We start from the raw sequence: 13,361 nt of genomic DNA on the forward strand, positions 1-13,361 counted from the left end.
AACGACTTTGGTTTAGTCTATTATCCCATTATCAATTTGCATCCTCAATGAAATACATTTGCATCCACAACTAAAGCATGATGCCCAACGTAATTGTCTTTCCACAATCAAATTAAGTCAACTAGCCTGTTTTTACTAGGCCTCTGGGAGAAAAAACTAGTAGGCCTCTCTAGGTATCACTTATTCATAATTATATATTAGAATTACTATGGTCCTATGGTCTTAAAAACCTTGAAAATGCAAGAGTTAATGTAAATTGTTACGCTAAATAATATAAATGCATTCAAATTCCTATTTTCACTGGAAAGACCAGTGAATAGTTGCCCTGGTTACTGTCGCCCTGCCGTTGCCTATACCAGAACCAGACAATCCCAAGAGTGACAGATAGAAAAGCCTCCGCCCAGAACATAGATTAGACAGCGAGGTGATTGTGCCCGCAGCTTCGACTGTCCGGAGCTGCAGGAATGACGGACAATATTCCTCTACAGCCCGTGAGACGCCAGAAAAGACACGACAGTAAACATAGGAATGGGTAAGGGTATTGAATGTGGAATATAACATACGTCTAAATAACAATAATCATTTGGCAAAGGCAGATGGGACTAACGCTCGTTTGCTAATGACGATGACACTTGTTTACAGAGGCGCGGTGGGTCGGCATTGTCCCGTACTACTGAACGATATCGCGTTTTATTTCTAACAACGCGAATGCTAGTCGCTGACTCGCTGCGGTTCACTTTATAAACGCGTTGATATTGATTAGGCTATGTTTCCATTCATTATTGCTAAGCTCAAAACAGCTACAGCGCCAGAAGACATCCTTGTTCCGGTTGCTGCTATCGGAGCAAGTCAAGTGCAATTGATGACGCCCATGCCAATATTTGCTCTGTTCGCTAGAGGACTGACCAAATTACTGCTATTATAGACCACAATTTAGATGTTAATTTAACTACCGTTTCCAAAATCTATGTGGGGTGTTATGAATTATTGTAGAATTACTGTAACTCGCACATGACCAGGCCTTTTGATGATGGAGAAACACCTAGCTGCTATCGCGACAAGTAGGCTAAGCTGCCACTGCCAGTAGACATGATGTCACACAAATGAGAAACACTTATTACAAAAAATGATAGGTATTCAAACGCCAAAACATATGAAACTGTACAAAAAGAGCAATGTTGATTTGTGTGAAAATGTGTCAAAATAAGAAAGTAAGGCCCTGCATCCAATTCACCTGCCTCAGAGTTGGAATTATGGTGCATTAGTAAATATTAACGATGCATATGCCTATGTTATTTAATTTCAGATCATGTGATTGCAATGTTATGTAGATATGCAGTAGTATACCTTAAAGATTAAGGTTTTTACAGAAGCATGTGCTAGAGCAGCTAAATTATACAGAGGATCATTAAACTAGACAAACGTGCAAAACTTGAACCCCTGGAGGTCAAGAATCGCTTGTGCAGTGTCATCTCTGACAGACTGACACTGGGGATCGTCTGCCTGGAGCCCGGCCGGGACATGTGGCTTGAAGACCATATGCTGTACTCAGCCAATTTGTAGATCTTTCAAACAGTATTTAGCCAGTTGAAGTCTGTCTAGTCTGTTCTTTAATTGCTTTACTTTGTCCACAGCTACAGAGTGGCAAGAAGAAACACCACCAAGACAGAAATAGCTCTGTTTTAATTAAGTGACAATTATTGTATTACATTGGTGGAAGAAGTAGGCTACTTTATTTGCAATATACAATGTATAAAATACATTTTACAAGTAGGCTAAAATAACACAATGCACATCCACAATCCACACAAATATCCACAATCTCACAACGCTTTGCAAAGTTGTGAGCTTAGTCGATCGTCTAAGTTGATTTGACTAAGTAAAGTAAAAGTACCTCAAAATTATACTAACCAGTAAGTATAGTACTTGAGTAAATGTACAGTAGTTGCTTACTTTCCACCACTGCTTCCTTATTCTAATGGTAACAAGACAACTCACCCCTTTTCCGTTTTCCTCCCGGAATTTTCCCCAGTGAGGGGTGGGAGAGGCTGGACAGCAGACGGCTGGACTTTGAATTTCTCTAACTATAAACTTTCACGACAGCAGACAGCCAAAGTACAAATATAATTTATGTAAAGGCTACTACAGTGAAGTCGGTTCACAGAAGTTGTTGTGGCTATGGGGATTATCTGACGAGGTACCATTTGAGTGGGCAAAACCTTACATATACTAAATAATACTAAATTGTTTATAGGGTCAATATAAGTAAAATAATATAGCCTTTCCACAGGAGTATCTTTTTATATTTTTCCAAAAAGAATACAAACCGCCAATAGCATATTACAAAGTTATCCCCCTCACTGGGGAAAATTCCGGGAGGAAAAACGGGCAAGCACCGGGGTGAGTTGTCCAGTATTCATTCTAATAAGGTACTAGCAATGTGTTAAACGTGGTTTATTAGGTTTGCAATCAGTATTTGATAGTTCAGGAAGTAAGGCAAGTATTGAAATCACTGCATGCTATGAGGTCACCGGCCTCTATGTTAACTAAAATGGAATGTTTGGGTAGGGTGGAGCTGTGGAGGGACTGGAAAGCATACGACTGCTTTTTGGTTTAAATTAGCCAAAAAAGAGAGATTATCATGTCTAAGCGATATCGTCTCTTGAACAAAAACAAATTTCCCCCATTTTTTTTTACACCTGTAAACCTGTGATGTGACAATAAAGATGTTTCTGATTATGACAGGAAAAGCTGACATACCGTATATGCTTTTCGAGTCCAGTTATAAAACAATGAGCGATTTTCCAGAAACTATTTGGCTGCTCTTCCCCAGGTGCTGCCCATGGTCGGGATGCTGTGGCATGGGGGACTTCCGTCCCCGCACGGTGTGGCTGGGCCACCCAGAAAAGAGGGAGCAGAGGTACCCCAGGAACGTCATTAACAACCAGAAGTACAACTTCTTCACCTTCCTGCCTGGGGTGAGTGTCAGTCAGGGGTCACTCCCCTACCCCTCTCTCTCTCTCTATCTCCTCTCTCGCCTCTCCCCTTTAAAGGAGCACTATTATATATCCAGGGAATGGGATCCATAACATTGGGATATTCTTTGAAATTATCGATGTGGCTTTCACCCTTGCACAGGAAAATTCTCCATTCATTTCACTCTGAAAGTGTTCAAATGGAACCTTACATGTCCATTTGTGGCGAGTTGGTAAACTGGCGAGTTCTCCGGATACCCCCCCTGATGACACCTGTCATACCAGCAGTCATTTTGTGACAAATGTTCAGTGGTCTGCAATGCTACAGGTTCTTTGAGGACAGATCTGTAGGCAGAGCTTGCTGTGCTTTTATGTAGATGCAGTATGTTTTTGCCACCGCTCCAGAAATAACAAATCTACATGGTCCAGTGATGTAAATAGGTTTTCAATGTAATGAGTCCCGGGATGCAGGGGTGGTCTTTTAGATGAGTCCCAGGGACATTTTATGAGTTCCACTTCGACGACAAATTGAAGCATTTAACTCCCATTTCATTTTATACTGTTATAATGTGGTTATATTCATGTAGAAAACAGAAGAAGAAATGATTATTACTAAAGCTAGCAAAATAAACTAGAATAAAAAACAGTACAGTAGTACAGTAGTGCATCCCGTGGATGCAGAGGTCGTTGTTTTATTGCGTCCCTTAACTATAAACTGCGTTTTGGGATGCAAAATGCACGCTATTTTAATCTCTGATGGTCCAATTATATTGTTTCCAAAAAAAGTCATATGTGTTGCACACAGATTTTTAGACAATGTGTTGTTGACCACGTGCTGGCCTGCGTTATCATAACATCACTATGAGCCCATCCAAAAAAATGCATGAAAGTTCAGTGTGTGTAGATCTCCTATAAGCTACAGGTTTGGAAATAACTTTCCAAACAGAGGTTACTAAGTAATGGTTTCTTATCATCAGATTGACTGAACATTCTTTACATATGCATTTGTTTCCCACATTGACTACTCTTTTTTTTTTGTTATCAAATGTTTTTTATTTATGACAAAATAGCACAATCAAACATGCACACCTGTGCCAAGATTCCTACCACTGTGCAATAGGAAAATAAAGACTAAATCATGTCCTTGACCAAATCTTCAATACTAGACCAAATATTAATGTTTTCCTCTTTCGCTCCGTGTAATCTTGCCGTGGACATCTCCATATAGATGATATCTAGAAAGGTCAAAGCCCATTGGCGAGATGTCAATGTATGAGGAGGTTTCCAGCGCGTAGCAACCATCTTCTTTGCGGCCGTTACGCCAGCAAAGAAGACACGGATACGGGTATTATTTAATGGCAACTGGGATACATCATTTAATATGAATAAAGATGGAGAGGGTGTAATGTTAATTTGTAAAATAATCGAAAGATTAGCAGCAACCATATTCCAAAATGTGAGAACACTTGGACACTCCCAAACCAAATGGAAGAATGTACCTATGGTGTTCGAAGTGCAGAAAGTGCAGTTGGGATTATTTAAAATCCTCAGCACATAATCTACGGGGGGTCAAGTACGTTCAATGAACAACATTTAGATGAATGTGTTGATGATCAGGAGTCCTAGAAGACAGCATAACATTACACCACACTGTGTCCCAGCTCCAATCTGGATCTAGATTTGGTATGTCATTCCTCCATACAGTATCGACATAAGACTATGCAAAGGGTGCATTGCAAGGGGGGGTCTGCCATGGAACCCCATAAGTCCTCATGGCAGTTCTCAGTTGTAAATAGGAAAAAAAAGAGTTACCAGGCAAGTTAAAAATATCACATAAATTCTGAAAAGAACGTAAACCATTGTCATCAAATAAATCACCCAAAGTATGAATCCCCTTGGAACTCCATCTGGGAAAACGAATAGGACGCTCATCCAAAAGCAAACCATCATTGTTGAACACTGGGGAAAACAAATTCCATTTCAAATCAATCTTGCACATTTTTTCAGCTGCTCTCCACACTGTTACTAACTGAGAAATGACTGGCCCAAAGCGAATTTTGCATTGATTATTCGATATGTTTGAATAGATCAAATCTCTCAATTCAATAGGATGAACCAAACTCTCCTCAAGCTCCCGCCAACAGACCTTAGTTGAGTCGAAATATCTTAAAAGGGGGCGAAGGGTGAAAGCCCAATAGTATAATTTGAAGTTAGGCAACGAAAGGCTGCCATCAGCTCTGGCATATGCAAGTAACAAGGAAAGTTTGAGACGTGGGCGTTTTCCATTCCACACAAATTTAGATATAGCAGAATTAATCTTAGTCCAATACTGTGATGGCGGTGGCAGTGGGAGCATAGAACTCACAAAATTAACCCTAGGGAGGACATTCATCTTTATGATTGATACTCAAGCTTGAAGAGAGTTGGGAAATCACGACCATCTGCCTAAATCAAGACGAATTTTATTCAAAGTGTCACCATAGTTGTTTTTAACAGTAGCTTGAAGAGATGGGAACACATCTATGCCAAGATTTGTTCACTACTGGGATTATGGGTGGCAGAACAGCAGATCTCATCTCCTCATTTAGCGGCAAAAGGGCTGATTTTGTCCCCACATTGACTACTCTTAAATTCTTGAGAGGCTTTTTTGTATATGAAGTCAGACATTAAAAGTAGCTCAGATTTGTTTTGGAGAATCAAGTGACCATGGCATTTTGCGCTGCAATGCTTTAATTTACTTAAATTAATTTCAAAAATCTCCTTTAAGTTTAAGTGCGTATCTGCTTATTCTTTTCTTCCAGTTTGCAAAGTCGAACAGTTTGGAAAATCCCCTGCAGTAGCTACAGTATGAGAATGCATAAGCATTCCCTTTACAGTAATCTTGCACCTCAGTTCTAATTAATCACAGTTGCAATGTAACATGACAGTTACTTTATTAATAACTTTGGTGTAAAATGTTTTAGCTGTTTGCATGGTGGGCTATATAAGTGTATTAAGACTTTTTGTATCAATATCTGTGAACAGTTTATGGAATCTGACAATTGACTGCATGCCATGCTTTGGTTGACTTCGGCCTCTTCTAATATACTGTAGTGTACACACTAAAATTGTTTATTCAGAGACTAGTTTGGAGAGTTTAGAGAGTAGTTGTGAGTTAAATTAGCATTGAAGATTTTACTGTGTAGTTATAGCCATAAATAATACCTTTTACTTTAAGTAAACAAACTCTTTTCATTCTGTGTTTCTATAAAATATCATTGTGTGTTCACAGGTGCTGTTCAATCAGTTCAAGTACTTCTTCAACCTGTACTTTTTGCTCTTGGCCTGCTCTCAGTTTGTCAACGAGCTTCGGTTGGGTGCCCTCTACACTTACTGGGTCCCTTTGGTATGTTATATCTTATGTCACAAACACTGTTTTGTGCAACTACTGTGAAACTTTAAAGAATTATACCTGTTTTATTAAAATAGTTTTATTGATTATTAGGTAATCATTTCTTACTATAATGAAATGTTCAGGTGTTGGCTGAGTGTGCAAACAAACAAGTATAGCACACTATAGTATAGTGATGTTTGTCACTGCCATTTTGAAGAAAACTATGATTAATATTTGTTTTACCTTCTCTAGGGCCTTGTCTTGACTATTACGATTGTAAGAGAGGCAGTTGAAGAGATAAGATGCTACCTCCGAGATAAAGAAGTGAATTCACAGATTTATAGCAAGCTTTCCACAAGAGGTAAGAATATGACACCTGAATTCCCTTTTTTTCTGAAACATGGTGTTTTGTTTTCTTTCAGCATTAGTATCTATTAACTGTAGGAAGTTGGTCCTGTTAAAACTTATAGGGGCTAGGGGAAATGTGGAGTAATTGAAAGCAGAAATGTAAAAGTGTACATGAGAGGGCTTGGAATAAAGTGCTACTAGCAATAAAAAGCAGGAGACCTCTTGTGGTTTCCATCACTTTGCCCCTTTGATGTGGCAGCTTGTTTTACCCATAAACACAATGACTGGTTGCCTCCATGATAGTGGCCCCCGGTGCACGGGGGTCTGTGGTTTATGGAAACTCTGTGAGGTAAAAGGGCTGTGAGATCTCTCATGAGGAAGGTAAGAATCTAGTTTGCATAATGTTTTGATATTGATCAGATACATAAATAAATCACTATATGCATAGTTGTACTTTTTCATTCATGATAGCCTGCCATCTATACATTTAAACTGGTTTTCAATCATATTTTCTGCGATCTTTAGCTTGATTAGTGTATCTGCATGCCTCATCTCAACTCAAATTAATTTTAAGAATTCTGTAATTTGCAGGTCCCTATTCTTCCTAACATCTTTTCGTTAATTTTGTTAGTGGAACAGAATACTATGGGAAGTTTTGTGAAGCTAATGCATAGCAATATTAATGTGCTTTAATGTCTTGCATATGCAAAAACCAGAGGTCACAGCAGAGGTCATGGGTCAGTGACCCCTGCCAAACAATTTTGCCTGCTCATTCCAAATGGAATGAGAGAAAAGGCTCAACTCTGTCTCCCCCAGCATTCTTTCAAATCTGCATGGAAAATTACTTTCCCAAATTGCAATGGGGTGACTGGAGGGGCATGTTGAACAACAGCTCACTCTGCTTTGTTACCAAGAGGAGATGAGTAGAACACTAAATGTATTTGCATGGCCATGGGAAGTGAGTATAGTGTTTGGGTGTTAAATCCTATTTCAAATAACAAAAATAGCCAATCTGCAAGTTCACAATGGATTGCACTGCTCTGTGATGCGTTCACTATTAAAAAAATCACACCCGTGTGAACTGAGTGGTGTAAGGTATTATATAGCCTGATCAGTTGTGGTCTGACGTAATGTCTGACGTAATGAAATCACACCTGTGTGAACTGAGTGACCATAGCAACCATGCTCATTTTTTTGGTACGAACAAACACGTGGACACGTGGACACGTAAACTAACAAAGCCAGTTGTTGGAGTGGTTTACACCACTCAAAAAAAGAACCATTGTCTTTGAATGAATACTGGACAACTCACCCCGGTGCTTGCCTGTTTTTCCTCCCGGAACTTTCCCCAGTGAGGCCGATAACTGCTACAACTGCTATTGGCTGTTTGTATTCTTTTTGGAAAAGTATAAATAGATACTCCTATGGAAAGGCTTTATCATTTTACTTATATTGACCCTATAAACAATTTAGTATAATGTAAGGATTTTCCCATTCAAATGGTACCTCGTCAGATAAACCCCACATAGCCTACAACAACTTCCGTGAACCGACTTCACTGTAGTAGCCTTTTCATCAATTATATTTGTACTTAGGCTGTCTGCTGTAGTGAAAGTTTATAGTTTGAGATATTCAAAGTCCAGCTGTCTGCTGTCCATTCTCACCCACCCCTCACTGGGGAAGATTCCAGGAGGAAAACAGAAAAGGGGTGAGTTGTCCTGTTACCCTTTGAATGACATTAATGGTAACAGGATGTTCCACAGTGATAAAATCCCTTAAAATCCATGTTGAACGTTTACATGGATGGTTTGGATTTTTACTTTGTACTGTCTGTCTGCATTCACTCAAAATCAGATTGGAATGTCCACTGAGTGATTGATAACGTTGAATCTCAGATGTTTCTATTCTTCAACTTGCCTTCACCCAATGAAATGCATAGAATATCAATAAAATATACACTCATTAGCCATTCACTTTATTAATATTATATCTTTCAGGCACCGTGAAGGTTAAAAGCAGTGGGATCCAAGTCGGAGACCTTATAATTGTAGAAAAGGTTTGTATGTTGCATAGTGTATATTTGTGAAATGTTGCCTCAGTAACTTCTCTAAAGTTTACATTTATATGACCAAGCATAATGAATGCCTTGTTAATCTTCTGTGCTGGACTGGTGATTGAGGTGAAAAGAGTTAGTAAAGATTTTGTAATCTTGTGATCAATGCTTAGCTTCAGTCTGTCAAATTCAATGCATACACAACAGACACAAAGTTATATGCCTATAATTGGCTCCCAAACAAATCAAATGAAGTACCATTTATTGATACGATTTATTTATTTATTTTTTAACTTGAAAGCAAACTAACACTATTCAATTGTTTAAAATATGTAATTAAGCCCACCTTTGGTGGCATTTGGCTTCAGCTATCTGTGTCCTTGCTATCTTGTAGACTGGATTCTCTATAGTCTTTGTACATGAAATATGAGATGCGAGTCTTGTCTTCAGTTTCCAACGGGGGACTTCTTTTGGAATCACTCACTTCAACACAGCTGAAGGAAAGGTCACACATGTTACTGCTCCACACATTTCACTCACATGAGTGAGTGATTCAGAGTTTGCTGAATTAAAATGATAAGATATGGAAGCCCCTCACCCGTAGAGCTTAAAATGAATGGCAGACAAAACAAAAGCCCAGAGGTTTTTGCAAATTACCTCAACTCAAGAGCCATAATACATCTTTATTAAGACCATCGACCACTTAACAATAATCCATGCCCAGTCCAATGTTTGGAAATCTGTCAAGATGAATCGGATGGGGTATTCATCTTCCAATAATTCTATGTAGCTTTTGTAGCGACTGGGTCAGGCAGAGTGTAAAACCTGGTCAGGGTCCTGTTCAGGCCATGGCAGGATGATTTGCAGGAGAGCTTATTATTTTGACTGGCTGCATGCAGGTAAAGTGGCACATGAAAAGCTCAAAGTCCTGCTTCCCTGCTTTCTTCAGTTAAAGTGCAGAAATGGAGGCAAAGTGCAGCACCAGGATGTCATACTGACGGCATGTTTTTCTTTCTGTCTTTCTATGCAGAACCAACGCGTTCCTGCTGACATGATCTTTTTAAGGACTTCTGAAAGAAATGGTAAACATCTGCTGGTCATTCATCCAGATCTCCACAACAGGCTAGTTGGGCTGGCTGGGGGAAATGGCCTGTTTAAAAAGGCGCTGAGGTGCAGGGATTAGCCCTGAGCCAGGACAGGAAGTCCTACAATGTCTAAATTGTAATTGGGTCCAGTACTAAGTTATCGCTCAAAAGTCTGGTGTGTAGTGTGATGGTGATGATGGGTGTGGTCAGAGGAACATTGGCCTTTCTTTTAGTCTGTGCCGTATAGTGAGGCAAATTTTGTCTTTCAAATGATAAGATAATGAAAAGTAAAATCAAGGCAGGTAAAACAAAATCTAGAATGCAAAGAGAAAAGGCCAGGCGATCAGGCCAAGATGCCTCATTGGAATAAACAAATGTGGATCAGAACAAGATTTGTTGGGGAAGACACAAATGTAGTGAAGCGCATTGCAGTGTTCATTTGCACATATGCAAAAAACACTCATGTCCAATCCAAAATAACGTCCTCTCACAACAAACAGGCGCAGCAAAACAAACAAGCAAAAGAATCTCCATCTTACATTCCCGGTTGCTTTGCTTAAGACTTCTAGCTTTTCAATCAGGTGGCAGCTTGATGCCTGTTGTCATTACCTCTTCCTGTTGGGGGAAGAAAAACAACAGCTTTGTTTTACTGGAAATAGTGCTTGGTTATCTCTCTTCCATGTGGAGGCCATTAGGTCAATTATGAAGAGTTTAGGCCAGGACTGGGAGTTGTGGGCAGGATGAAGCATGCAGACTGGTGGGGGATGGGCAAGGCTGGATTCCTCTCTACATTTTACTCTCAACTTGATCCCAACAGACAGTAGCATGCAGCTGAGAGCCATTCATAGGAAGTGCCTAGTCATTTGTGACTACATAATACATTGCACACGGTTATTGGTTTGCCAATTAAAGTACTACTACAATCTATTTTAAAGCATGTATGCATATCAAAACAACATGACAAAAGTTGGTTGCTAACTCATTAGCAGGTTGTATAGGTAGTAGAATATTACTAGGGTATCCCTTATCGTATAATGCCAATTCCATGGATTGTGACTGAGCTACAAGATAATGTAGCAGTGCCCCCTAGAGGTGATGTGTTCACATCTCACACAAGTAGCAGCTGCTTTCTTTCTCTCTTCTTCCAGGCTCTTGTTTCCTGAGGACTGACCAGCTGGATGGAGAGACAGACTGGAAACTACGCCTCCCAGTGGCCTGCACGCAGAGACTGCCCACTGCAGCAGTGAGTCCCAGCATACAGAGTAGGCCTGGCAATGAACCAAAAATATATCGAAACTGATATTTAGAACCAATAACCGACTTAACAGAGTAACTGAGAAGCAAGGTTTCTTTTTTCCTTCTGTTCTTATCAACAACAAACAATTCTAAGAATGTATTTTAGTTGAGGTCAAACCCAGTACTGTAGTAATGTTTACTATAACTTTGGTAACACCGTCTATGAAGCCAATGTCTATAATGCATTATAAACATACTTATAAAGCATTATAATCTACATCTGCAAATGTTCCTAAGACACGTTATCAATGCCTCACAGGACCTTCTCCAGATCAGATCATATGTGTATGCTGAGGAACCAAACATCGATATCCACAATTTTATTGGTACTTTCACCAGGGTGAGTTCTGACTGTCCTCAGAAATATCCCTATTTCATAACTACCTTTTATGTTTTTGACGTACAGTATTTTCTTGTTTTGCTACGATTCCTCACTCAGTGTATTTGTACGTTGCCTTATCTTTTATAGGAAGATGGAGACCCTCCGGTCAATGAAAGTCTGAGCATTGAAAACACACTATGGGCCAGCACTGTCATCGCCTCTGGTAAGTATCTGACTGAGCACTGGTAAAGCCTTCACACTAGAGCCAGATTTTTGGGTCTGCTTTTCCTATACCACTGATTACCAAAAATCGCCACTCTACAAGCTCAGTGTGTCGCAAGACGACATGTTGTGAGCATGTAGATCTGCTAGTTTTTAATAACTTTTTGAAATGTCTAAAAATAGGGACGTTAGTGGTTATCAGGACATGACAACTGCATAATTGCTGTTACCGATGTTGTCAAATAATTACCGATATGTCAGTTTGGCTAATATATCACTCTGGTTTTAAGGGGCTGTATCCAAGTGTTTTATGAGCAGAGCCCTTTTTTTTCTTTTTTTTCATTGATAGGATGAAAGTTGATTATGATGTCCATGTCTATAGTGGTTGAATAGATGCTAAAATGTTAGCTGCGTTATTATCACAAATAGCTCAGCTGAAATAACGGTAAACATGGGTGTGGTAACCATTCAACGTTGGGTTGTCAGACCTAGCCAAGAGGATCAAAAGAGCAGCATTCCTCTAAAAAAGCGGAACTATTCTCAGAGTGCTGCGTCACAAAACGGTGGGCGATGAGGGCGATCTGTGTGTCATTCCCCATCTCTTCCCCTTTCCTGTCTGTCTACTGTTCACTATCAATAAAGGCATAAAAAGCCACCCCCCAGAAAAAAAAAAAAAAAAAAAAAGAATGTAAGTCTGGGAAACATCCCATCAAGACCGGGGGCTTCTCTTATAGCCTGAGGTGATTTGTATTTCTTTCTTTCTCCAGGCACCGTGGTGGGGGTCGTGATTTATACAGGCAAGGAGCTGCGAAGTGTTATGAACACCTCCAACCCTAAGCACAAGGTGCAGTTGTGTGTGAACCACAATTTGAAGGCCTGCCTTCAATTATTCCTCATATAGCTGGCTGAGAAGTGTATATACTATATAGATATATTAAGTACATTTACTTGTTTTGAGAACAGTGACGTTTGACTAACTGTTGTTGAGAGTGTTGATACAAGTTTGTCCCTGCATGTCCACCACCTTTGTGGCCTGTAATAGGTGGGTTTGTTTGACCTGGAAGTGAACTGTTTAACCAAGATCCTGTTTGGAGCTCTGCTGGTGGTCTCCCTCGTCATGGTGGCCCTTCAGCACTTCGCCGGCCGTTGGTACCTGCAGATCTTCCGCTTCCTGCTGCTGTTCTCTAACATTGTGCCAATCAGGTGGGACTCGTCTCTTACAGGGAAATGTTGTATAACAGGGCATACACAATCTAGCCCCGATAACGTGAAACAACCCATTTGATGTTATTGGAACCTTTCACACCAAGCCCATTTCTGTCCGTTTCCTCAGATTTAGGGAACTTTTCACATTTAATTTAATGTAGTTTTGACTTAATTGACTGATCTAGTCTAATTTACTTATTTATCTAGTCTGCGTGTCAACCTGGATATGGGAAAGATGGTTTTCAGCTGGATGATCAGAAAAGACTCCAAGATACCAGGGACAGTGGTTCGAGCCAGCACCATACCTGAACAGTTGGGACGCATCTCCTACCTGCTCACTGACAAAACAGGTTAGAATGGTCGAGAATTATATTAGTATACCAATGTAGTACACAAATCTGTTTTTGGAGACAATGACGTCATAGTACTGACATCATAGACTGGCCACATGAAGTCCGACAGCAACACAGTTATTAGACCG

General features: G+C 39.9%; 1 protein-coding gene across 1 annotated transcript in view; it reads left to right on the forward strand.

The window, feature by feature from the left end:
* The first annotated feature begins 395 nt into the window (after positions 1-395).
* atp9a (ATPase phospholipid transporting 9A) overlaps positions 396-13,361 on the forward strand; it is a 33,233-nt gene continuing 20,267 nt past the window's right edge. The window contains exons 1-12 of the mRNA XM_079493249.1: positions 396-532; positions 2,834-2,978; positions 6,247-6,360; positions 6,601-6,709; positions 8,694-8,752; positions 9,780-9,831; positions 10,983-11,077; positions 11,390-11,470; positions 11,600-11,675; positions 12,442-12,518; positions 12,717-12,877; positions 13,088-13,230. Of these exons, the coding sequence (XP_079349375.1) occupies positions 465-532; positions 2,834-2,978; positions 6,247-6,360; positions 6,601-6,709; positions 8,694-8,752; positions 9,780-9,831; positions 10,983-11,077; positions 11,390-11,470; positions 11,600-11,675; positions 12,442-12,518; positions 12,717-12,877; positions 13,088-13,230 (1,180 nt within the window). The 5' untranslated portion in view covers positions 396-464. The remainder of the gene's footprint in view (positions 533-2,833; positions 2,979-6,246; positions 6,361-6,600; positions 6,710-8,693; positions 8,753-9,779; positions 9,832-10,982; positions 11,078-11,389; positions 11,471-11,599; positions 11,676-12,441; positions 12,519-12,716; positions 12,878-13,087; positions 13,231-13,361) is intronic.

The sequence above is a fragment of the Electrona antarctica genome, assembly GCF_951216825.1.
Source record: "Electrona antarctica genome assembly, chromosome: 2".
In the NCBI taxonomy this organism is placed as follows: domain Eukaryota; kingdom Metazoa; phylum Chordata; class Actinopteri; order Myctophiformes; family Myctophidae; genus Electrona; species Electrona antarctica.